We start from the raw sequence: 24,247 nt of genomic DNA, 5'->3' as shown, positions 1-24,247 counted from the left end.
TCCACTGTCTCCTGTGAGTTTTCTCTCATCAGGTAGTATTTCTGAGGGCAGAACTTTTACCTCCCACTTATTACACTGTAGACATATACAGTAGAATCTTAATAAGTACTTACTGCATAAGGAAATCTTTCTGAGCTAGAATATAACTCTCATCTGCTTTAGAGTGTTTTTCCTTTCTATTTCAAATGATTGTATCTTTATCAACAAGCCAAACTCTTAGGTGTTCTTGATTAGTATCCATGAGTTAGGCTCTGGGTTTTTTTTTTGTTTGTTTTTCTTTGGTGGGGGTGGGATGAAGTCTCACTCTTGCCCAGGCTGGAGTGTAGTGGCGCAATCTTGGCTCACTGCAACCTTCACCTCCCGGGTTCAAGTGATTCCCCTGCCTCAGCCTCCCTAGTAGCTGGGACCCCAGGTGCATGCCACGACACCCAGCTAATTTTTGTATCTTTAGTAGAGACAGGGTTTCACCATGTTGGCCCAGCTGGTCTTGAACTCCTGATCTCAAGTGATCAGCCCACCTTGGCCTCCCAAAGTGTGGAGATTACAGACATGAGCCACCATGCCTGGCCTAAGCTCTCAGTTTTTAGGCAACACAGTTATTTGACTGTACAAAGCGAGGGCCAGATTTTTAGCGTTTTTTTCTTATTTAATAGTTCAGAAACAAAAAAAAAAATAGTTCACAAATACGTAATTTATATTTGAAAAGGATTATTCTTGAACCCAATATGACATTAAGTTTAACCTCAAATTTAATTGCATCTACCATTGTTAGAGACAACAGCTAATTAATGAGGCTGCCACATTTATTTATAGATGCATTTATAGTTTTTAAATTGTTACTTTTTCTTATCTGTATCATAGTAATGTCTTATTTAAATTATTAAATATTACAACATTTTGTCTTTTTATTTTAGGTTGGAAAATCACCAAAGGATAGGTTATGCCGAAGGGTAAGTGAATCTCCCATAACTAGAGTTACAGTTGTTAATTCCACACTTCATATAGTGTTTTATTAACTGTAGGGGTGAACTTTGCCTTTTACCATTGTGATGACGTATTAGGAGGAGATAACAAAAATGAAAAGAGAATGTATTGCATTAAGGAAACTGGTCATGAACTATGGCCAATTTTAATTTACTTTTCCAGATTGTTAGATAGCATATTTAAACTAGGTTTTTATAAGATGTGTTCAACTTTGGACTGTGGACAGGATAACATGCTACCATTGCTGCATATTTTTGCTGTAATTCAAATTAGACATTTATAATAGAAGCATGCAACATCGGCCGGGCGCGGTGGCTCACACCTGTAATCCCAGCACTTTGGGAGGCCGAGGCGGGTGGATCACAAGGTCAAGAGATCGAGACCATCCTGGTCAACATGGTGAAACCCCATCTCTACTAAAAATACAAAAAATTAGCTGGGCATGGTGGTGCGTGCCTGTAATCCCAGCTACTCGGGAGGCTGAGGCAGGAGAATTGCCTGAACCCAGGAGGCGGAGGTTGCGGTGAGCCGAGATCGTGCCATTGCACTCCAGCCTGAGTGACAAGAGCGAAACTCTGTCTCAAAAAAAAAAAAAAAAAAGAAGCATGCAACATCAAATTGAAGCAGGTTCAAATGAAATAGTTAATTTAACCTACCTCTCTCTCTCTCTATATATATATATATATATAATGTATAATAACATAACTATACAAATACAACATTAATCTTAACTAATATTCCAATCCCTAGATACAAGACTTGTATTTGACCTGAGAAATTAATAGTACTAGCAACCTCAGAACTTTGAAATGTTCTTTTTACAAATACCTTAAGGAATGTTGGGACACAGCTGTTAGAGGTCCTTAGTCCCAAAAGAATCACCACTGTTGAAGAGTTTTTCTGGTGTGTTCTTGAGAATGGTTGTATGACTAGGTTGTGTGTATGTGTGCATGAGCCCACACACACTGAATTATTTGCTTTGGGGATGTGAGGAAATGATTAGTTGTTGGTTTTAAAAAGATTATACACAAATGCAGTGGTCCCTTGGACAGGCCCTTTAAAGGAGTCATTGAGAACCATCTGTTGCTCACAGCATGGATCTGGTATTTAGCTCTCAAGCTTGGAGATTCCAGTTTTGCTCAGAGGGTTGAGTTCAGTCTCTAAGAGATGCTGTGAAACCAGACCAGGCTTTCTTGGAACTTTTCAGGTTAGAGTCTCGTATGTATCTTCCCTCTACCATGATTATTTGGCTACCAGATACCTTAGCAAGCTGAATAGTGAGCTCAAAAGTACCATCATGTATAGTAACTGATGAGACTGTATCTGTACAATACACAAAGAACACTTCCTTTTTTTTTTTTTTTTTGAGACAGAGTCTCGCTGTGTTGCCAGGTGCCAGGCTGGAGTGCAGTGGTGCAATCTCGGTGCACTGCAACCTCTGCCTTCTGGGTTCAAGCAATTCTCCTGCCTCAGACTCCCGAGTAGCTGGGACTACAGGCGCATGCCACTATGCCCAGCTAATTTTTGTATTTTTTAGAAGAAATGGGTTTCACCATGTTGGCCAGGATGGCCTTGATCTCTTGACCTCGTGATCCGCCTGCCTCAGCCTCCCAAAGTGCTGGGATTACAGGTGTGAGCCACTGTGCCCAGCCAGAACACTACTTTTTAAAAGTCATTATTTGTACCACTTTTTAAAGCTTGACTTTAATATTGGCTGACAGTAAATAATCTAAAAGAAGGAACTTAAATATGCTAAAGCCTTGACTTTCTAATTCTTGCCTGTCTATTCAATGTGGAAAGTCAGCTGAACAGGTGTATTCTATTCTGGTTCTTGTTTTTCTGATATTAACTGTAGCAGTTTTCCTGCAGGGCCTAATTATGTTCCTTTTTTAAAAACAGGATGTGGGAATGAGTGACACAGCAATGACATCTTTCCTTGGCTGCTGTTTGGATCTTCTTCAGATCTTAATGGAGGTAAAAGAGGTGTATTTTCATTCTGAACTGCTCCTAAGATATAAATATTCTGCAACCATTGCATTTAATAAATGACTATTTTAATGAGGTTGTTTTTCATTCATTCATTTCTGAATTTTGACTTAAGCCCTAAAGGTAGTGATGTTTTCCTATTAAATTCTTATTGAAATTAGGCTTTGTGTTTTTTTATTACAATTTGGGACAGTGTACAATATGAGTTTGCACTTTGCTGCTAATAAACTCATTAGGGTATTTGTGCACTATCATTTATCCATTGCTGAACACAGTCCTCCATTCTTAAAACCCTTAGGCAGATGTTAACAGGGATGAAATACAGATGCCTGTGCTGGATACTGAGGATGCATGGCTCTCCGTGGAAGGACCAATCTCCATAGTGGAACTGGCCCTTGATCAGAAGCACATCCACTACCCACTGGTGGAGCACCACTCCATCCTGTGCTCCATCTTGTATGCAGTCATGAGGTTTTCTCTGAAGACCGTGAAGCCACTTTCACTTTTTGATAGTAAGGTAAGTACCTCAAAGGATTTCAAAGCTATTTTGGAGTTGCAGGCTTAGCAGACACATGGGTTTTCTTATTTAATAGAAGCTGTTCAGTACTTTTGTGACTTGTGTAATTTCATGTGAGGTTCTGACTCCCTTATTCCCTGCTTGATTCTGTTCTTTTTATTTACCTTCCATACTGCTCCCCTCTCAGCTGTCTCTGCCCTTCTCATTTTCCATATTATTCCTGGACAGACTCATTTTCTGCCTCTTGTATATCTCTAGGCCTGACCAATCCCCAGAGTTTTTAGGCACACATTTCTATTGAACTTTTCTCTTTGAGTGTCCTATAGGACTTCAGACACCTTCTATCTTAAAATATATCTGTAAACCCACAACCCCATCCTGCCCCTAACCTAAATTTGCTGTTCCTTCTGAATTCCCTGGTTTGGTTATTTGATTAATGATGTCATCCTTTTTGCCCTGGCAAAAAATAGAAACCTTTAAATAATCTCACCAATTCCTTACTTCAAGCCAATTTTCTTCATTGTAAATTCATTCTTGTATATTCATCTATAGATCATACCTGTCCATTTCTCTCCATGACTATACCCCTAGTTAGGCGCAATCATCTTTCCCTTGGCTAGTACAACAGCCCTTTCCTAATCACCCTGCCTCCAGTTTCTCTCTCTCTCTAGTCTAGTGCTACAAGAGCTGTCTTCCTAAGAGACAGGTTTAATTGTATTAGTTCTATGCCTAAGTTTTTTTGACTCCTCTGCAGGATTGAGTCCAAACTTGTGAATAGAATATGTTTTTACATATTCTGTTGTAACCTTCACCATTTAGCTGCAGTGGATAGTAAAACTCTTTCCTTCCCTATGCAGGTGTCAAATTTTGAGAGACAGACAGGACTCAGACTGTTGGAGATAAAAATGTCAACTTTATTACTTAGCTTTTTACTGATAGAAACTAGGTTAGAAAACACATTTTAGGCTTGTGGGAAAGTGGGCTTATTATTTCACCCTTAAATGAGAGACTCACAGCCGGGGGCAGTGGCTCACACCTGTAATCCCAGCACTTTGGGAGGCTGAGGTGAGTGGATCACTTGAGGTCAGGAGTTCAAGACCAGCCTGGCCAACATGGTAAAACCCTGTCACTATGAAAAATATAAAAATTAGCTGGGCGCGGTGGCATGTGCCTGTAATCCCAGCTACTGGGGAGGCTGAGGCAGGAGAATCGCTTGAACCTGGGAGGCAGAGGTTGCAGTGAGCCAAGATCACACCGACAACAGAGCCACAGAGTGAGACTCTGTCTCAAAGAAAAAAAAAATAGTATAGATTTTGAATGAGTTAGTGTATCTTTGAGATTATAAAGGATAAGAGTAAAGATTAAAAAAGAGAAAGAAATGTCAAAGTTCCCAGCTTGGTATTCCCCGCAGAGGTCTTTGCCAAACCAGAACACATCCAGAACTGGATGAGCATACTGACGTTGTTAGTCTCAACCCCTATCATGCCAAGACTACCGGAGACAGCTGGGTGACTCTCATCTGCAGAGACATAGTATGGTTGGTTGGCTAGTGAAACGATCCCAGTGCTACCATTTGCTAACTAGAATTATTTCGATTTTCTTAGCCTCAGTTTTCTCATTCAGAAAGTAGCAGTGACTCTAGCGCTGACCTCACGGTTGTTGTGAGGGTTCCTTGTATTCAACATGAAGTACTTAGCAGTGTCTGGAATACGGTAAATAAGAAATGGTACTGTTATAGACCTTTATAGCTAAGACCACCAGGTGGGAACTTCCAAGTAACAGATTGTGAGTGAGTGTATCAATGATGTCCAGATTGTCACGGGTTGCCCTGGAAGTCTGGTTTTTCTTATCACTAAAGGATAGGTAGCTTTAATCTACTTGGCAATCACACTAGGTGACCTAGAATCACAGATGATTAGGTATGGAAGGCACATTGGAAGATACCTAGGATGTGACCTGCTTGCAGAAGAAGAAACAGTAATGCAAGATTGTGGGTCATTTACCCGAGGCAACCTGGTTGGAAGTGGTGAGCTTCGGACTAGATCCGGGTCTTTCAATTTAAAGGCCAATGCTCTTTGCTGTATATTACATTTCCTTCCAAGGAACTTCTGAAATCCTGTTTTCTGATATTCTGTTTTTACTTTTTAGACACACATCTGTTCTTTCAAATCAGGTGTTTTTAAACAATTCAACAAGTGTTTTTAAAGATTCAGAGGCTGGGCACAGTGGCTCATGCCCATAATCCCAGCACTTTGGGAAGTAGAGGTGGGCAGATCACCTCAGGTCAGGAATTTGAGACCTACCTGGCCAACATGGTAAAACCCCGTCTCTACTAAATACAAAAAAATTAACCTGGGTGTGGTGACACACACCTGTAGTCCCAGCTACTTGGGAGGCTGAGATGGGAGAAGAGAATCTCTTGAACCAAGAGAAGAAGGCTACAGTGAGCTGAGATCGTGTCACTGTGTGATTATTATACAATTTAATGAAAAATAAACAGGGCCAGGTATCGTGGCTCACATCTGTAGTTCCAGCACTTTGGAAGGCTGAGGACAACAGAGTGAGACTCTGTCTCAAAAAAAAAAAAAAAATCATTAAATTGGGATTCAGAGTACATATATTAATAATATATATATATACAAGTAATATATATATATATATATTACTTGGCTAATATATATATATGTACTCTGAATCCCTTTATATAGATATAGATATATATAGATATAGATATATATGTTACTTGGCTATTACTGCAAAGCAAATCATCCCAAAACTTGGCTGAAAATAACAAACATTTATTATCTCACAGTTCTTGTGGGTTAGTAATCTGTGTTCTCCTTATCTAGATGCCTCTGGCTTAGTCTCTCATGAGGCTGTAGTTAAGGCCCTGCATCTGAAAGTTCCACTGGGATGGGGAAAGGGTGATTCACTTCCAAGCACAATTGTTGGCAAGATTCGGTTATTTGCCACATGTGCCTCTCCATACAGCAGCTCACGACATGGAACCTGGCTTCCTGCAGAGCAAGTAAGAGCCAGTATGAGTGCCTCAAGGTAGAAGCAGTCTTCTGGAATAGAGTCTTGGAAGTAACATGCTATCACCTCTACCTGCTTGTTTGCTAGCAGCAAGTCACCAGCCCACAGGCAAGGAGAGAAGACCATAGGAAACAGAATACCAGGAGGAGGGGATCACTGAGGATCATCTTAAAGGCTGTCTACTACATACTAGATAATTGTTATAAAAATTAAAGGAAGAATTCTAAAATCTTATTGTTCAAGGAGAAATAAAAATCAACCATGAGTTATTCTTAAATGTCTTAAGTTTTAAAAAATCTTTCTCCCTTTCCCCGCTTAATAATCCACACCCTGATATCAGTTTTCTTGCTCTCTTTCTCTTTAGGGAAAAAATGCATTTTTCAAAGACCTAACTTCAATTCAGTTATTACCTAGTGGGGAAATGGATCCAAATTTTATTTCTGTACGACAACAGGTAAATTACAGCTATTGGATTTTGTTTTTGTTTCTTGGGGGAAAGAAAAACAGTAAAGGAAAAATCTAGCTGGCTTTTAAAAGAATGACCACTTTCAAAGTGTTTTGAGAGCTAGTTGTTTACCTTTAAATTACGCGTTCCTTTTTTGATAATTAAACAATTTAATGGAAAAGCCACTTGTAAGTGACAGAAAAGCCAACAATACTTTGATTTAGGTATTTTAAAATGAAACAATAACAATACATTGCTATATCTCTCCATTTTCAAGTTCTTACTGAAAGTTGTCAGTGGAGCTGTCCAGGCTCAGCATTCAGCCACAAAGGTCAAATATCCCACAGAAGAGGCAACACCCACTCCTTTTGGGAAAGACCAAGATTGGCCAGCTCTAGCTGTGGATTTAGCCCATCACCTTCAAGTTAGTGAAGATGTTGTCAGAAGGCATTATGTGGGGGAACTATACAACTATGGAATTGACCACTTAGGAGAAGAGGTAATCATGAACCCTTTGAATGTTAATTGGACTCAAGTTATAAAATTGATAGTTGGAATAAAGAATCAGTAAAGGCTCCAATGAAACCTTTTGCTCTTCCTTTTGTTAGAACATCTAGGTACAAAAATAGAACAATAGAGTATTTTTAAACATAAAATTATAATCAAATAAGTCCTACAGTGTGCCAGGCCTGCTGTATGCACAAGGATATAGCAGTAAACAAAACAAGGTTCCTTCCTCATGGACTTGATAGTCTGCTGGTAGAAGCAGAAAAGCATGCTAAATTTTGCATTGCATGGTAAGTGCTATGAAAAAATAAACAGGGCCAGGCGTCGTGGTTCACACCTGTAATCCCAGCACTTTGGAAAGCTGAGGCAGCAGATCACTTGAGCCCAGAAGCTCAAGACCAGTCTGGGCAATATAGCGAGACCCTATCTCTAAAAAGGAAAAGAAATTATTTTTAAAATTAAAAAAAAAAAAAAAATCAGGATCATACTACAGTAGGGTGGTGACAGAAGGTGACGTTTGAGCTGAGCCCCCAAGGAGAAACAGCAGCCAGCTACTCAGAAACTGGGGGAACAGCCGGGCGTGGTGGCTCACGACTGTAATCCTAGCACTTTGGGAGGCAGAGGTGGGTGGATCACCTGAGGTCAGGAGTTCAAAACCACCCTGGCCATCATGGTGAAACCCCATCTTTAAAAAAAAAAAAGAAACTGGGGGAACAGTGCTTGAGATAAGAATTACAAAGCGGCCGGGCGCGGTGGCTCAAGCCTGTAATCCCAGCACTTTGGGAGGCCGAGGCGGGTGGATCACGAGGTCAAGAGATCGAGACCATCCTGGTCAACATGGTGAAACCCCGTCTCTACTAAAAATACAAAAACATTAGCTGGGCATGGTGGTGCGTGCCTGTAATCCCAGCTACTCAGGAGGCTGGGGCAGGAGAATTGCCTGAACCTGGGAGGCGGAGGTTGCGGTGAGCCGAGATCGTGCCATTGCACTCCAGACTGGGTAATAAGAGCGAAACTCCGTCTCAAAAAAAAAAAAAAAAAAAGAATTACAAAGCTCCTGAGGTGGGTGGGGACTAGAATGGCTAGGTTCAGGACTAGAAAACCTGGAATGGCTGAGCAAACATAGTAAGCAAGAAATAAAGAAATATGGGATGAGGCAGGGAGGCTGGCACAGGCCATGGCCACGACCTAGGATACGGCCCATGCTTATTCTAAGTGTATTCAGAAGCCATTAGAGGGGCTGGGCATGGTGGCTCATGCCTGTAATCCCAACACTTTGGGAGGCCACGGCAGGTGGATCATTTGAGGTCAGGAGTTTGAGACCATCCTGGGCAACATGGTGAAACCCCATCTCTACTAAAAATACAAAAAATTAGCTGCGCATAGTGGCACATGCCTGTAATCCTAACTGCTTGTGAGAATGAGGCAGGAGAATCACTTGAACCCAGGAGGTGGAGGCTGCAATGAGCTGAGATCGCACCACTGCCCTCCAGTCTGGGTGGCAGAGTGAGACTCCATCTCAAAAAAAAAAAGATCAAAAGAAGCGATTAGAGGGCTTCAAACAGTCATGACGTGAAACTCCCTTTATTTGCCAAAACCTTGAAAACAACACACTGAATAGCCATACTGAATTGAAAAATGAGGTGATGAGAGAAAAACAATTAGCCAAGGAGCAGAAATTTGGGTTTAAATGCTGTTTGATTTGGATTTATCTTTTGGTTGTATACAACCAAAAGAGAAATGGCCACAGTTCAAAAATCAACTAGAATCTCTTCACTGGGAGCCCCTTTCCTATAGAATATAAACAAATCTCACTGTGACTGTATTATTTCTCCATGTTCCTATCTTTAGGCCATTCTACAGGTTCATGACAAAGAAGTCCTTGCCTCTCAGCTACTGGTGTTGACAGGGCAAAGGCTGGCTCATGCGCTTCTCCACACCCAGACAAAAGAAGGAATGGAGCTGCTTGCCAGACTTCCACCCACACTGTGTACTTGGCTGAAAGCAATGGTCAGTACAATAGAATGAGATCAGGCCATTGGATGTTTTCTTAAGTGCCTAGTTAATAACAGTCATGAAGAACATCTGACAAATTTAATTCACCTAGTTACAAAGAAAAGCATTTTTATGTAATAACTCTTAAGTCAGGAACAATTGTTGTTTAGTTGTCTATAATAGGTTATTTTTCTCTCCCATTTGCAGGACCCTCAGGATCTTCAAAACACTGAAGTGCCAATTGCAATAACAGCTAAACTAGTAAATAAAGTAATTGAGCTTTTACCAGAAAAACACGGGCAGTATGGTCTAGCCTTACACCTCATTGAAGCTGTGGAAGCCATGTCTCTTCCTTCTTTATGACACTTACCTACTGGAAATGCCCTAAAATGATTAAACGTGAATTAGTGCATGGTTATTTTACATAGGAAGACCTGGAATTTTATGGGGAAAGTATGTTTTTTTTTTTTTTCCTTTTGTAAAAGAAATAAGACTATATACAACTTTTAAAAAGTGCAACCCTGGCTAAATTCTACTCCTTGGTTAATACTGAAGATAAAATATAAACAAATGTCAACTCTATTATAATTAATACAGATGTTTTACTGTTTATTTCTAATTCAAACACTTCGGTAGCTTTATTGTTAAACTTTGCTATCTAAAAAATAGTTATAATTTACAGATTATGTTCTTATAAGATTCTATATTTCCTATCTAAAATATTGTTGTAATTGTTTAAATGTGTTTATGTACAGTCCCCATCAGTAGAGTATAGAAACACCCCACTCTCCTTTAGTAAATGTTGAGAAAACACCTTTCTTGTCATGCTTCAAATCCCACACTGGGCTGCCACCGGGGAGTTCTGGAAACTGAAAAGTTCCTTTCCCAGAGGGTCTGCTGTTGCCATCAGAGGATGACCGTGCTTGAGGAGGAAGAATGGGTTCAAGACCATCATATTCATCAGAAGGGGACACCAAATAGAACCCTTCACCTGTTGTACTTGCCAAAATTGAGAATCAGAGGTGCGTACGATGCAGCAAAGTAATTATAATGTAAGTTAAGATTTGCCTTTTGCCAAGTTGCAAAGTTGTATCCACATCAGGTGTCTGTAAAAATGTATTATCTTGTAAAACTTATGTTAAAAAAAAAAAAAAGGCAAAGATACTAAAAATTTTAAGTCCAACTTTATTTTTCCTACAAGTGTTTAGAAATGCTTCTGGGATTTGCTAATGTTATCTGTCCTTGGGAACAGTATTGAAAAAACTGCTTAGTGATATTACAGCTTTAGCAAACCTACCTCAGAGCTGGGATGAGAGGATAAAATACAACTAATTTTGTACCCTATAGTGCCTAGAGCAGTCCAAGTGCTAAATAAATATTTACTGATTAAAACCAAACTATAGCTACAGGAGGCTGTGGTGGGAGGATTGCTTGAGCCCAGGAGTTTGAGGCCATCCTGGGCAACATAGCAAGACCCTGTCTCAAAAAAAAGAAAAAAAACAAATTAACCAAAACTCTGTAAAAGAGTGCTTTGAGCTCTACAAATACCAAGTATTTATTATGGTGTATTTTAGAATGTAGCCATACAGTGTAATTATTGGCATCTGTCATGGGTCACAATTGTTATTCATGTAAGTCATTGTGATACAGAAGTTTGTTTCTTCACTTTCCCTTAAGAAGCCAACTATAGTAATCATGCAAAGTTGAGAAGTATGTCCTTCAGGGATATAAAGTTTTCTTTAATCTGTTTCTTGGCCTAAAAGAGCACATCCAAACAAGAATTTAACTGGCTAAAATTTAATAATTACTGTTAAGTTAACTATGAAACTTAAAATCTTACAAGGTAAGTGTTTAAGATGTCTTGAGTATTTGGCATGGGGGCCTGTGGGTCTGACTGAGACAAACATTTTATAGAGTAACAGCAGTGGAAAGAGCTAGTCCAACCTCCCAGCCTCTGCTTGGGTCTCCACTGCCCCAGCCAGATACATCCTAGAATTCTTATAAACATACCTGGCTCTTAACAGTCACTTGTCAAATATGTTCTAAGAGATTAGTTCTTCCTGTGATATTTTGCTAGTATGCTGAAAGTAGTATGAACTTCAGGAGGCTAGTCAAAGAAACTTGGAGTTACAGGCATTTTTAAACACTAAAGCCACAATTCCATCATCACTTCGGGGGAGGGGGTACTTATTAAGCATTATATAATAAAACTGGTTAAGCTTACTGTGGTAGAACAGACAATCAAATTTGGGGATTGCTGAGAATAATAAGCTGAAATATGGCTCACAGAATCCCAACACAAATAATTAAGACTCTAGTTATATTTGTTACCCTAAAATTTTTCACAGAATTTTAAAATTGAATTCTGACTTGTATGGTTAAGAAAAGCAGTTAAGTATTTTACTACTTATCAAGGGCTTTTAAAGTAAATAAATCTGATATGAAGAAAGGCAAATAAATACTTATGTAGATATTCTGTAATAACAAAGCCATAGATGATAAAGGAATTAGATTTTATGTAGAATGGGTGGTTTCTGAAACAAAAGTATGTGGCACTTACTGTAGTTATTGATGAGAAGCCAATAACCAGTAGTGATTTCCTAGATATATACCCACCCTCACACAACTTTCTTCATTAATGTTAAATATGCATTTTATCTTATTGTATAATGCTGAAGGAAAACAAAATGTTCAAATAATCATAACGTCTACATTACAGGTTCTGTTTAGATGTAGAACTAGAGGGGCCAGGGAAAATGTAGATAAAAGAGATACATAGTACCATGCTTCTAAATGCTTCATACTATTGCAAAAAGAAAAAAAGAGTTTTACCTTTATTATAAAAATTCATCTATGGTCAAAGTAAACACTGTTACATTTAAATTGCTATTTTAAAACAACTGCAATCTAAAGTTAAAAATCTGAAATTTAATAATACTAGAAATACATTGAATTTTATGTTCATTTAGAAGTTGCTGTGGTCCATTTGATTTATAAGAGATAAAATATTTTTACAGTACGTTATAGCAACAGCGAGAGCCCTCTCTTACCCTGATAGGAATGGGTTTGCTGGGTGTCTACAAGTTAGATTCCTGCTGAATAGAATTAGCCATCCTTAAAGGATTTTGATCCAATACTGAATTGTTTATAAAATGCTTTCTCTATTGTAATGTACTGTAAGTAGTGAAATTCTGTATATACTGCTATTTTCTGTCCATTGTTGTGAACTTATGTACATTGTTGTGAACTTATATGTACATTAGTGAAATAAATTTTCAGCTTTCATGTTGTTTCCTAAACATTCATAAATATAAGTATTAAGAGATTTCTTCCTCTCTTGAGTAACAAATTTGGTCCTTCCCTTCCTTCCTCCTCCTCCCTCTTTTTTTTTTGAGATGGAGTTTCCCTCTTGTGGCCCAGGCTGGAGTGCAATGGCATGATCTCGGCTCACTGCAACCTCCACCTCCCAGGTTCAAGTGATTCTCCTGCCTCAGCCTCCCAAGTAGCTGGAATTACAGGTATGTGCCACCACACCTGGCTAATTGTGTATTTTTAGTAGACATGAGGTTTCTCTGTGTTGGTCAGGCTGATCTCAAACTCCCAACCTCAGGTGATCCACCTGCCTCAGCCTCCCAAAGTGCTGGGATTGCAGGCAAGAGCCCCACCGCATCCAGCCGGTGATTATTTTCTTTCTAATCCAACCCCAAAAACTAGCTATTCTGAAAAGTTTGATGTTTACTAGTGGGAAGAATAAAATGACTCTTCACCTCTTAAGGGAAACACACCTCTGCCATTCCCTTTCAAAACTATACTTTTACTTGATATTCACTTCTGCACCAACATCAGTCAGTACTTTTCCAGAATGCCTTTATTTTCAGATATCATAGAATTTAAATACTGAGTCAAAAGATATGTATAAAATATAAAACATTTTCTGCTCAACCATATTTGAAGATAAGCTAAATACATGTCTACGTTATACACACACACACACACACACACATTTTTTTTCCTCCATGTATATATACATAATTCTTTCTGTAGTTACAGGAAATACTTCGTTTATAATTCTGATTTTGACCCTCATCCTCCACTGTTTACTCATCCACTCATTACCTAAATCTTGGATTTCTTTCCAATATTATAAATAATCTACATAAACTTCTAGCCAGCACTGTCAGGAGGTTCTTGCTCAGGTGAGCTATTAATACTATTTTCCACTGACAGCTTCTGCACATCGAGGACAGAGTGTATCTGAAGATTCCGCTGTATACTTCCAACAACGAGGGCATTTTTCTTTGGTAGTTGGCATGACAATTACTTTATAGGAAGACTCTTCACGAATATCACCACCTATGAAAAATACATGAAGAATGTTTCTCATAGGCATTCAACTTGTATCACTATTTCTTCATTGGCTTAACAGAGGCCTCTTTTTCAAGTTCTCCATCTTGCTTTGGTAAAGCTTGTTAGACACTTCCCCATTTGCCCCATTACATATATAGCCAAGATAATGGGATCATACAACTCAACAACTGAAGACAGCTGAGGAGTTGGAGACCCCATCACTCTGAGACTAACAAACAAATATCTCCCAAGTCACTGACATCTACTCAGGCAGAGCAGACTTTCTGTTTAATCTGCATATAGTGCTGATGAATGACGCTGCCTCTCCAGCTACATACTTGACTAAGAATTTTTAAGGCCGGGCGCGGTGGCTCACGCCTGTAATCCCAGCACTTTGGGAAGCCGAGGCGGGTGGATCACGAGGTCAAGAGATCGAGACCATACTGGTCAACACGGTGAAACCCCGTCTCTACTAAAAATACAAAAAATCAGCTGGGCATGGTGGCACGTGCCTGTAATCCCAGCTACTCAGGAGGCTGAGGCAGGAGAATTGCCTGAACCCAGGAGGTGGAGGTTGCGGTGAGCCGAGATCGCCCCATTGCACTCCACCCGGGGAAAAAAAATAAAACCCCAACCCCGACAAAAAAAAAAAAAAAAAAAAAGAATTTTTAAAAGCCAAATTACAGTGACAACTACAGTGTCCTTACTCAAAATTTCTCATGGGACAAAAGGAACCAAAAGTATTTCCAAAATTAATACTCTTAGACCTCAAATTGATAAAAATATAAAAGAGTAAATTATTTCCTAGTCATTGTACAAACAGTATATGAACATTACATGGCCAGGCACAGTGGCTCACACCGAGCACTTTGGGATGCCAAGGCAGGTTGATCACCTGAGGTCAGGAGTTCGAGACCAGCCTGGCCAAAATGGTGAAACCCTGTCTCTACTAAAAATACAAAAATTAACCGATGTGGTGGCAGGTGCTTGTAATCCCAGCTACTTGGGAAGCTCAGGCAGGAGAATCGCTTGAACCTGGGAAATGGAGGTTGCACTGAGCTGAGATAGTACCATTGCACTCCAGCCTGGGCAACAAGAGTGAAACTGTGTTGCAAAAAAAAAAAAAAAAAAAAAAAAAAAGAAAAAAGGCCGGGTGTAGTGGCTCACACGTGTAATCCCAGCTCTTTGAGAGGTTGAGGCAGGCCGATCACAAGGTCAGGAGTTCGAGACTAGCCTGGCCAACATAGTGAAACCCTATCCTACTAAAAATACAAAAAAAAATTAGCCAGGCATGTTGGCATGCACCTGTATTCCCAGCTACTGGGGAGGCAGGAGAACTGCTTGAACCCGGGAGGCAGAGGTTGTGGTGGGCTGAGATCGTGCCATGGCACTCCAGTCTGGGCAACAGAGCAAGACTTAGTCTCAGGAAAATAAAATTACAAAAAGTAAATTAAGCCAGAATTTTTACTACATGGTCTGTGGTGCCACGCCCAAATTTGAACTGATGCCTGTAGTTAACTTCCCATCTCCTGGTACCCGAAAGCTATGAAAAATGCAAGTAGCATAAACTTTGCCAAGATACCTGCTTATTTTTCTTTATTAATGCAACTCGACCTCCACCAATGAAGATGAACCAGGTTAACTTTTTAAATCTATAAAACAAGCATCTACAAAATGCTTCCTTATGACATACTATCGTTAGAATGAGCTCAACAAAACTTCCTCCTTAACCCCTCAAAAGAATGGCTAAATATTTTACTCTGGGGTATACATTAACAGGAAATTTTTGCATCAACACTGAGGAATGGTGGGCAGGCCTGTGCCAGTACTGGGGTACTAATTATCAAAGCAGGGGGACACAAAGGGAAATGGGAGCAAGTCAGACTAACATAAACCTCACATACAATAACCAATATTTATTCAAAGGACAGAAAGAAAGTCTCTTCTGTCCCTAGCCCTCAGTTCCCAGGATCATCAGATAAGAGAGTTTTAAGAGTGGGCTTAGAAACTTGGTAACCATTTATATTATTTCCATAGAAGGATGTATTCCAAGTATATAACTGCCTTTAGAATAAATCTAGTTCACTGGAAAGTTGGAGATGGCTTATAATTATTCAGTTCTCCAGATGTTACTTGTTATTTTCATGTCCTTCTTACCTTCTAAGTTGATGAGGAATTTCCCTTTAAGCTCAATTACATCTGCAGTCATCTCTCGTGGTTCCTGAGCCAGTAAAGTTGTCTCAGAAGCCATCATTAATTCATTCAACTGAGAGGTGCTGGAAGTCTCTTCAGACTGCAGCATCTGGAAGGAAGCATGTGAAAGTTACAGTTTAGGTTAAATTTTTATCATAAACTGAGGTTAGAAAAAGACACTATAAAATCTCATGTTTAGAGAAGAACCCTTTGGCATACCGTTGCATCCTGAGCAAACACCATTAAATGCATCAAGCCTAATTATCATAAAAGGTTTTAACTAAAGATTTCCATCAACAGTATTTATTGAGAATGCCAGGCACTTCACTTTGCTAGATCCTAAACTGTCTCTTATTTCGAACTCTCACACACAAAAAGCCTGTATGGTGTTTATTGTACTAACTTTACAAATGAAGAAACAAGCAAAGAGAGGTTAACTTGCCCAAGTTTCTCAACTGCAAGTCAAGCTCTGGTCTGTCAGCCTCAAAGCCTTTATTTTTTCATGTATCATTGGTTGATGGGCTAAAATACTGTCTCAACAAGGACCTGCTTTTGTAATGTATAGTGATCGTGGCAATCTGTAAACAATATGTAGAATGCTTCTGAAGTAGACCGAATTTGTCCGACAAAGACATTTATCACTGTAATTTTGATCTTCAAAGTGAGTTTGTAAGCTAACCCACACAGACATTCCTTTAAAAAAATTAAAGCCCATGAGAAACAGAAGACTCAAAGAGATTAATATGGTTTTAACAAGTTGATGCAATTAGTAATGGATAGAACCACCACTCCACTTGACAGCTAGTTGGTATGATTCCTAAGGAAAATACATCCATGTTTTTGAAAATTCCAAAGTATTTTTTACAGTAAAATTGATCCAAAACAAGCTGTTATTCTTTTCAGTTTATTACTTAGAAAGACTGAAGTCAAAGGAAACAAACTACAAACATAATATGTAGGAAAAACGGCCAGGACTGGACTGTGTTACCCTGGCTAGGTCACAGCTTCAGCAGTCCTCACTTCCTCACCTGCAAAATGGGAGACTTCCCAAGTTTACATTTTAAAATGTGAACATCTTATTATACCTACTAGCTATTTCAAACTCAAATCTTAATCACGATAATTACATCGTTAAACATTTAAATTGAACTTACCAAATAAAATGAGATGGGTATTTTTTTAGAAACCTGACACTAACAAAACTTTTTAAAAATATATTCATTGCCGATTCTCTTCTTAAGCATTTAGACTGGAAAAAAAATCACATCATTATGTTAAGCTATAAACCAATCTGGCCAATCAACCCCTAAAAATCCCAAGAATAAGAGTCTGGTGGCCCTTCTGGAAATAAACATAGGATAAATGCTTCGAAATACATGTTGTAGCTTGCTGGACAAAGTGAATTTTCTTCAGATCTCACAAAATAAAAATGGAAACTCTTTTTGGGTTTAATTCTGGTCCCGATGGACGAAATTCTCAGGAAACCAGACCCTTAATACTAAACTCCCAATTTTTATATATTCAAAGATGACTGTGATCAATTTATATGTCACCTATCTTTTAAATAGTCCTGAGGCCTTTCATTTGAAACAGAACTTTATACCTTTCCTGTTCCTACAGAGTAACATGTACACGTTACATGCACAGAACATGTTTTACAAGACATGGAAAAGAACACAGTGAAGCAGGAAACAAAGAATCAGCGATAATATCAGGATTAGAAGACAGAAACCCTAATTTCTAAATTATTTTTTTAATTTAGACACGTTTTAAAAGTAAATTTTAGGCATAGCTCTGACACTAATACCATTTCAAAAGGTACATACTGAGGCATACCTCTATTATCTCAAAAAGCAGTCCCGGTTCTATCACGATGATGACCTTGTACTCAGCTGCATTTTTGCCAGGGATGCTTCCGAGAAATGAATCTCGCATTGCACATGCGCTCTCCACAGCTTCTTCCAACCCAGGCTTCTTCCAGATAGAGCTAGTACTAATCCACCCAGTACGGAAAACACTCTTGGGCTCTTCAGAAGAACAAAAACAGTAAACTGCTTTACATACATCCTAAACTGTATAGGAAGCTCTAACCATTAATGGGAAATAAGAATTGTTATTTATGGTAATCAAGTGATGAAATATGGAGCCATCCTAATTATTTAGAAAACATTTACATCAGCATTGGAAAACATTTGTTACATTTAAACAAAAGAGAAAATATGTAAGATCTCAAAGAAAAAAAAGGATGCTTAGAAAAAATAGAAATATCCCAATATTAACAGCTCTCAGTACTAAGATTATAAGTGACTTCCCCCGCTTTCTACACTTCTATAGTTGCTAATTTTTTACAAACTTAATACAATCAGAAGAAAACAACTATCATAAAATATTCACTAAAAGGCACTATATTTTGTTTTAATAAAACCTAAAATATATTTCAGAACCTTTTTTGTTTTTAAGACAGTCTCACTCTGTCACCCAGGCTGAAGTGCAAGTGGCATGACCTCAGCTCACTGCAATTTCCGCCTCCCAAGTTCAAGCGATTCTTCTGCCTCAGCCTCTCGAGTAGCTGGGATTACAGGTGCATGCCACCACACCCAGCTAGTTTTTGTATTTTTAGTAGAGATGGGGTTTCACCGTGTTGGCCTGGCTAGTTTTGAATTCCTGACCTCAAGTGATCCGCCTACCTCAGCCTCCCAAAGTGCTGGGATTACAGGTGTGAGCCACCGCACCCAGCCATTTCAGATCATTTATAAAGGTATTTAAGAAAAAAAGTGATTTCTTGATACTGTCAAGCTGCTAATACATTTCAGAAAGCACTGCAGATGGCAAGGTCATTGTGAAATTTACCCTGCTCCTCTACAAACAGGTACAGACACAAACACACGACCAAGACACACTGTGTCACAGAGCAGTCACTGTAGATGGGTAAGTGCCCTTATATGAAGGAGATAAAATCAGAAGTTGCACCTTCATCAGGGATCTTTCTCATTAAGAGAATAAATGAAGTATTCCTTACCTTTAATATAAGGTATGTGCTGGAACACCTCTTCAGCCAGGTGAGGAAGAATGGGAGCAAAAGAACGAACTATTACATCCAAAATTTCAACTAACGCAGTCTGACAAGAGCGTCGTTTGGGGTCATTTTCCTTTTCACAATAAAGCCTGAACAAGAACAGCTCATTCAGCAGTTGACAACACTTTATACATATGGTCACCAAGATAGGACCTGCCTCAGGTTGACTTTATGCGTAGTGGCTAATCCTATGGCTCTAACCATCTCCTATTTAAAGGATACAATACACTCCTACAATTTTACTCTGTCCAGGTGTACCCACCTCCTCGAAAGCACTCATGGCTATGCTCTATTATCTGTTTTTCAGGTAGATGACAACTAGAGTCCAGACTACTGCATTAAAGGACTATGAATACGTTAGTTGATGGTATTTAACATGTGGTTAAATACCATCCATTACTATGCTGTTAAGTGTTTTAAGAGGAGGAGTGTTTAAGGAGAGGGAGTTATAATCCCTATGTGCAAGGTCCTTGGGGCGCTGACAGGCTGAGGCTAACACCTCAGACTGGACTCATTACCATAAAGACAGGACCGTCACCTGCACACTGGAGCAACAAATGAAGACTGGCATCAAGCCCTCTTCTGCAAGGATACTGCTAACATTATAAGCTGTTACCATATAGTTGCACATATATCTCTCTCTCTTCCCCTCAGGATTGAGAACTCTGGAGAACAAGCATTATGTTCATCATCTGATACCAGCAGTGATTAGTTTTTGAACTTTATCAAGCACAGGGTTAAGCACATTACTGCTTTTCCTTCTCAATCACGAGGTATTATACTCATTTTACAGATGAAGAAACAGATTACAGAAGAAGTTGCCCCAAATCATAAAGCTAGTAAGCAGGAGGGCAAACCTTTATATGCAGGCTTGACTCCGGAGCCCAATCTGAACTGCACAACACTGCCCATCTTGCTCGTCACTGTATCCCCGATGTTTGCCAAACAGAGTAGACACTCAAGAAATAGTTGTTGAGGATTTTTTTGTTGTTGTTGTTTGAGACGGGGTCTCGCTCTGTCACCTCTGTCTCAAATAAGACGGGGTGCTGGACTGCAGGGGCACACTCTTGGCTCACTGCAACCTCCGCCTCCCAGGTTCAAGTGGTTCTCGTGCCTCTGTCTTCTGAGTAGCTGGGATTACAGGCATGCGCCACCATGCCCAGCTAATTTTTGTATTTTTAGTAGACATAGGGTCTGCCATGTTTGCCAGGTTGGTCTCAAATTCCTGGCCTCGTGTGATCCACCCTCCTCAACTTCCCAAAGTGCTGGGGTCACAGGTGTGAGCCGCCGCGCCTGGCCATTGTTAAGCATTTTAATATTTAGTCATACATACCTATCTTTGATTATACTGAAATAAAAGTTAGAGAGTTCTCTGGTATAAAATGTCTGTAACAGCCGAACCACTTTTCCAAAATCATATTGTTTGTATAATTCGGTAATCTAGGGAACAAAGCCAAAATAAATTTGGAAGCTGAGACAGGCAGATGAAAATATAAGTCATCGCAAGCAAAATATGCTCCTTTCAAAAATGTGTTTCAAAGAAACAACTACAAAACAGGCAATATGCAAGAACTCCTGGAAATCTTCCAAATGTCATTTCTGGAAAACACATTTGACTATACTCAGAAAATACTATTTTACTCTGAGAACTATGAAAGAACATTAACCAAGAATGAGATTTTAAATAATAAAATCACACCATTTTTGCAACAGCAAATAGTGGAAGTTACCAACAGTTCATTAGTTTTCCCTCATTTATGCCATTTATTTTTGATTTGGGCAAAACTGATGTGTATATCTCTGACTTAAGGGCACATTAATACAAACACACTTCCAATTGTGAGAAAACAATTTTTTTAAAAGGGTCTCACTCTGTCAACCAGCATAGAGTGCAGTGGCACAACCACAGCTCACTGCAGCCTCAAAACCCTGGGCTCAAGTGATCCTCCTGCCTCAGTCTCCCGAGAAACTTGGGACTACATGCACCCACTAACATGCCTAGCTAATTTTTATAAGTTTTGTAGACATGGGTTCCTGCTCTGTTGCCCAGGCTGGTCTTGAACTGGCCTCAAGCAGAGTGTGAGATTCCGCACCCAGCGAGAAAACACAAATTATTTAAGTCTATGTAAAAATGAGCAAGTATCTTATGAGACACAGGAATAGTCGTTTTGGTTATTTCTGTACTTTGTTATGAGGAGCACATCTGCAGATCAATAAAGTATAACTCCACTTTATTTCTTCTTGTTGGAGAAATAGAGCTAAATGTGAGAGAAAAATCCGATCTGAGGGGAAGTCTGGATGTTTTTCTCTAATCTTTTGAGAAACTCGAAAGATCTGGTAACACTTTATACCTAAAGCCAACCTGGGAATGTGTGCAATTTAGCAAGGGTAATTTTTTCAAGAGTGCAATAGTTACTATTTCCAGCAAGGTTTGTTCTACTCAGATAAAACTAAAATGTTAACACACAACATTACTGATATTTCTAGTTTCCAGAAGTTTATTAATTTATATTTACCTTGTTTGCCAAATCCTGCAGTAAGTGTAGCATATACTGGTCTATGACATACATATCATTAACAGGGATGGAATCAGTTTCTGGGTTGAAATCAGCCACATTTCCCAAAAGAAAGCGGAGTGTATTCCTAAGCTATTCATAGGAAGAAAAAATATGCAGTTAAAAACACTTAATGTACCTTCACTTTTCACTGAGAAGTTATTTTATTACTCTGTAACTAAGTTGGAGTCATCCATCTCTTGTCACTTTCTTAATGGGGTACTTTTATTATCATTCCAAATAAGACTACAAATGCAAAAAAACAAAAAGTACACAACAAACTCTTATTCCAAAAAGCCAGTTATAGAAACCACCACCGGATTTTAGGGCAAATCACCTTTCAGTAGCCCAGTTTATTCATGTGTGTAGGTCAGAACAACGTTACTTCGCTTGCTTCACAGGTGAAAATACAGATACATGGAAAAATGTGAAAGGTTATTGAGTGCATAAAAGTATGAAAAATTAATATAATCTATACTATGCTATATTACATTTTATATATCGTATTAATAAAATATCAAGGATATTATATACAAATTATATAAAATTACTGGTATTCCTACTAATGTTTTGAAACAAATAAATTAACATAGGTTTTTTTTTGTTGTTGTTGTTGTTGGTTTTTTTTTTTTGAGACAGTCTCACTGTTGCCCAAGCTGGAGTGCAGTGGTGCAGTAAGTGACGCGATCTCGGCTCACTGAAACCTCCACCTCCAGGGTTTAAGCGATTCTCCTGCCCCAGCCTTCCAAATAGCTGGGACTACAGACATGCACCACCATGCCCAGCTAATTTCTGTATTTTTAGTAGAGACAGGGTTTCCCCATGTTGGCCAGGCTGGTCTCAAACTCCTGACCTCGTGACCTACCTGCCGCGGCCTTCCAAAGTGCTGAGATTACAGACATGAGCCACCGCACCCAGCCAACACAGGAGATTTTTAAAAGCTCACAATATATGGAGAACTCATTTTCTTTCGGTTCTTATCAGTGCCAAACAAAATGTGTCTCATTTTTTAAAACAATGATTTGGTAAAGTTGTCCTTTAGAAACAGGAAGAATCATGGTTCTAACCTTGTTAATATCATCTCTGGCAGCATTGAGCACGGATGGGCCAAATGTAACTTCAGTGAAGACATTGGACGCAGCTACCCACCAGCGAAGGACATCAGCACCATAGGGAGGCTCTTTGCTTTGATCCTTTTCATTGAGGAAGAAAATAAAAACAGAATGGCTTTCAATTCCAATTAGCTGAACAATGTTTTAGGTAAAGCTCCTTTTCAGAAATTTTTTAGCACAATGTAAGTATAAACTATATTAGCACTGTAATGAAATAAGGGCTCACAATCTCAAATTAGGCTGTGTCTAAAAACTGGAAAAAGAAAGAGCATGCTCTACAGATGCTAATACCTAATCTCGTCCCTGGTCATATCTGTTTCCAGCCACTATAGCTGGTGGTTAGACACACAGCCGTGCTGGGGAAGTCTCTATAATAAGGGAGGGAAAGGGGAAGGCCTGCTTTTCCTCTCACTATTTCCTAGCAACTCTGTACACAAAACAATGAATGATTACAGGATGTCAGGAGGGCAGTAAAAAGCCACAGGAGTTAAAAAGTGAAAAACCCCCAAACTGTTAGCAACCTCAGATTTGATGTACATTTAAGGCCCGCTTTAATAAAGTGTATAATTTCCAACAATATAATAATGAAATATGCATTTAGAAGTTGCAATCTCATTTTCTCTGTTATCATTTCCATTTAACTATACAATTACACATTTTTTTTCCACATCAGACAGTAATGTGCTCAAAAGGTTTGAGGGAGGCACACCTCACATAACAGTGTGAAAACCGGATCATTACACTTAGAAATCACAAAAGGAGCTACACACTGTAAAACCTCTCAGACGATTAAAAAAGAAACAGCATGGGTTGGGACCTAACTGGAGAGTCAGACCTGAAATGAGATAAAAGGGCCCAATCCCGGCCTCTGCCTTTTTCACTGACGTCATGTGTTACTTGAGAGTGTAACGGATAGTTTTTATTTTCACACTGACGTAACTATATTAAGGGCTCTGGCTGCCAATTTAAGACCCTTAAAACGAAAATAAAATATATTTTAGAGAATCACTTACTTGTCCTCCATTAATGACAACATCAGGATTAATGACATTCCCAAGAGACTTGGACATCTTTTCTCCCTTTTCTCCAAGGGTAAATCCATGAACAACCACTGTCCTAAAGGGACAAATCAGCTATTTTAATGATAAACACAATTATAACTATCTTTTTGAAGATTATATATAGCTTAAAAAGAATAGGCTGGGCACGGTGGCTCACGCCTGTAATCCCAGCACTTTGGGAGGCCGAGGTGGGCGGATCATGAGGTCAAGTGATCGAGAACATCCTGGCCAATATGGTGAAACCCTGTCTCTACTAAAAATACAAAAAATAGTCGGGCGTGTTGGCACATGCCTGTGGTCCCACCTACTTGGGAGGCTGAGGCGGAAGAATCGCTTGAACCCCGGAGGCGGAAGTTGCAGTGAGCCGAATTTGCCCCACTGCACTCCAGCCTGGCGACAGAGCTAGACTCCGTCTCAAAAAAAAAAAAAAAAA

The 24,247-nt window shown here is 39.2% G+C and overlaps 2 protein-coding genes and 1 pseudogene across 5 annotated transcripts in view; 1 reads left to right on the top strand and 2 right to left on the bottom strand.

Moving 5' to 3' along the window:
• The window catches only part of RAB3GAP2 (RAB3 GTPase activating non-catalytic protein subunit 2), a 105,687-nt gene extending 92,893 nt beyond the window's left edge, over positions 1–12,794 (top strand). For all 3 annotated transcript variants that reach the window (XM_032289281.1, XM_032289279.1, XM_032289280.1), the window contains 7 exons: positions 915–950; positions 2,884–2,958; positions 3,269–3,487; positions 6,888–6,977; positions 7,246–7,467; positions 9,327–9,485; positions 9,678–12,794. In XM_032289281.1, coding sequence (XP_032145172.1) covers positions 915–950; positions 2,884–2,958; positions 3,269–3,487; positions 6,888–6,977; positions 7,246–7,467; positions 9,327–9,485; positions 9,678–9,833 — 957 coding nt within the window. In that variant the 3' untranslated portion in view covers positions 9,834–12,794. The remainder of the gene's footprint in view (positions 1–914; positions 951–2,883; positions 2,959–3,268; positions 3,488–6,887; positions 6,978–7,245; positions 7,468–9,326; positions 9,486–9,677) is intronic.
• Positions 12,795–13,330: 536 nt separating this feature from the next.
• Positions 13,331–24,247, bottom strand: part of IARS2 (isoleucyl-tRNA synthetase 2, mitochondrial) — a 59,391-nt gene continuing 48,474 nt past the window's right edge. Inside the window, exons 16-23 of one of the 2 annotated variants that reach the window (XM_032289284.1) lie at positions 23,767–23,869; positions 22,709–22,834; positions 21,603–21,734; positions 20,420–20,526; positions 19,030–19,175; positions 17,847–18,037; positions 15,975–16,119; positions 13,331–13,823 (exon numbers count right to left, since the gene is read on the bottom strand). In XM_032289284.1, the coding sequence (XP_032145175.1) occupies positions 13,681–13,823; positions 15,975–16,119; positions 17,847–18,037; positions 19,030–19,175; positions 20,420–20,526; positions 21,603–21,734; positions 22,709–22,834; positions 23,767–23,869 (1,093 nt within the window). In that variant the 3' untranslated portion in view covers positions 13,331–13,680. Of the gene's footprint in view, positions 13,824–15,974; positions 16,141–17,846; positions 18,038–19,029; positions 19,176–20,419; positions 20,527–21,602; positions 21,735–22,708; positions 22,835–23,766; positions 23,870–24,247 lie in introns of both variants that reach the window. The other variant, XM_032289283.1, reaches the window with a different exon arrangement.
• On the bottom strand, positions 23,421–23,515 carry LOC116559103 (annotated as a pseudogene).

This window comes from Sapajus apella, unplaced genomic scaffold (genome assembly GCF_009761245.1).
Source record: "Sapajus apella isolate SASKATOON/1434 unplaced genomic scaffold, GSC_monkey_1.0 scaffold22, whole genome shotgun sequence".
Lineage (NCBI taxonomy): Eukaryota > Metazoa > Chordata > Mammalia > Primates > Cebidae > Sapajus > Sapajus apella.
The sequence above is the reverse complement of the archived record's forward strand: the minus strand, read 5'-3'. Positions and strand labels throughout refer to the sequence as shown.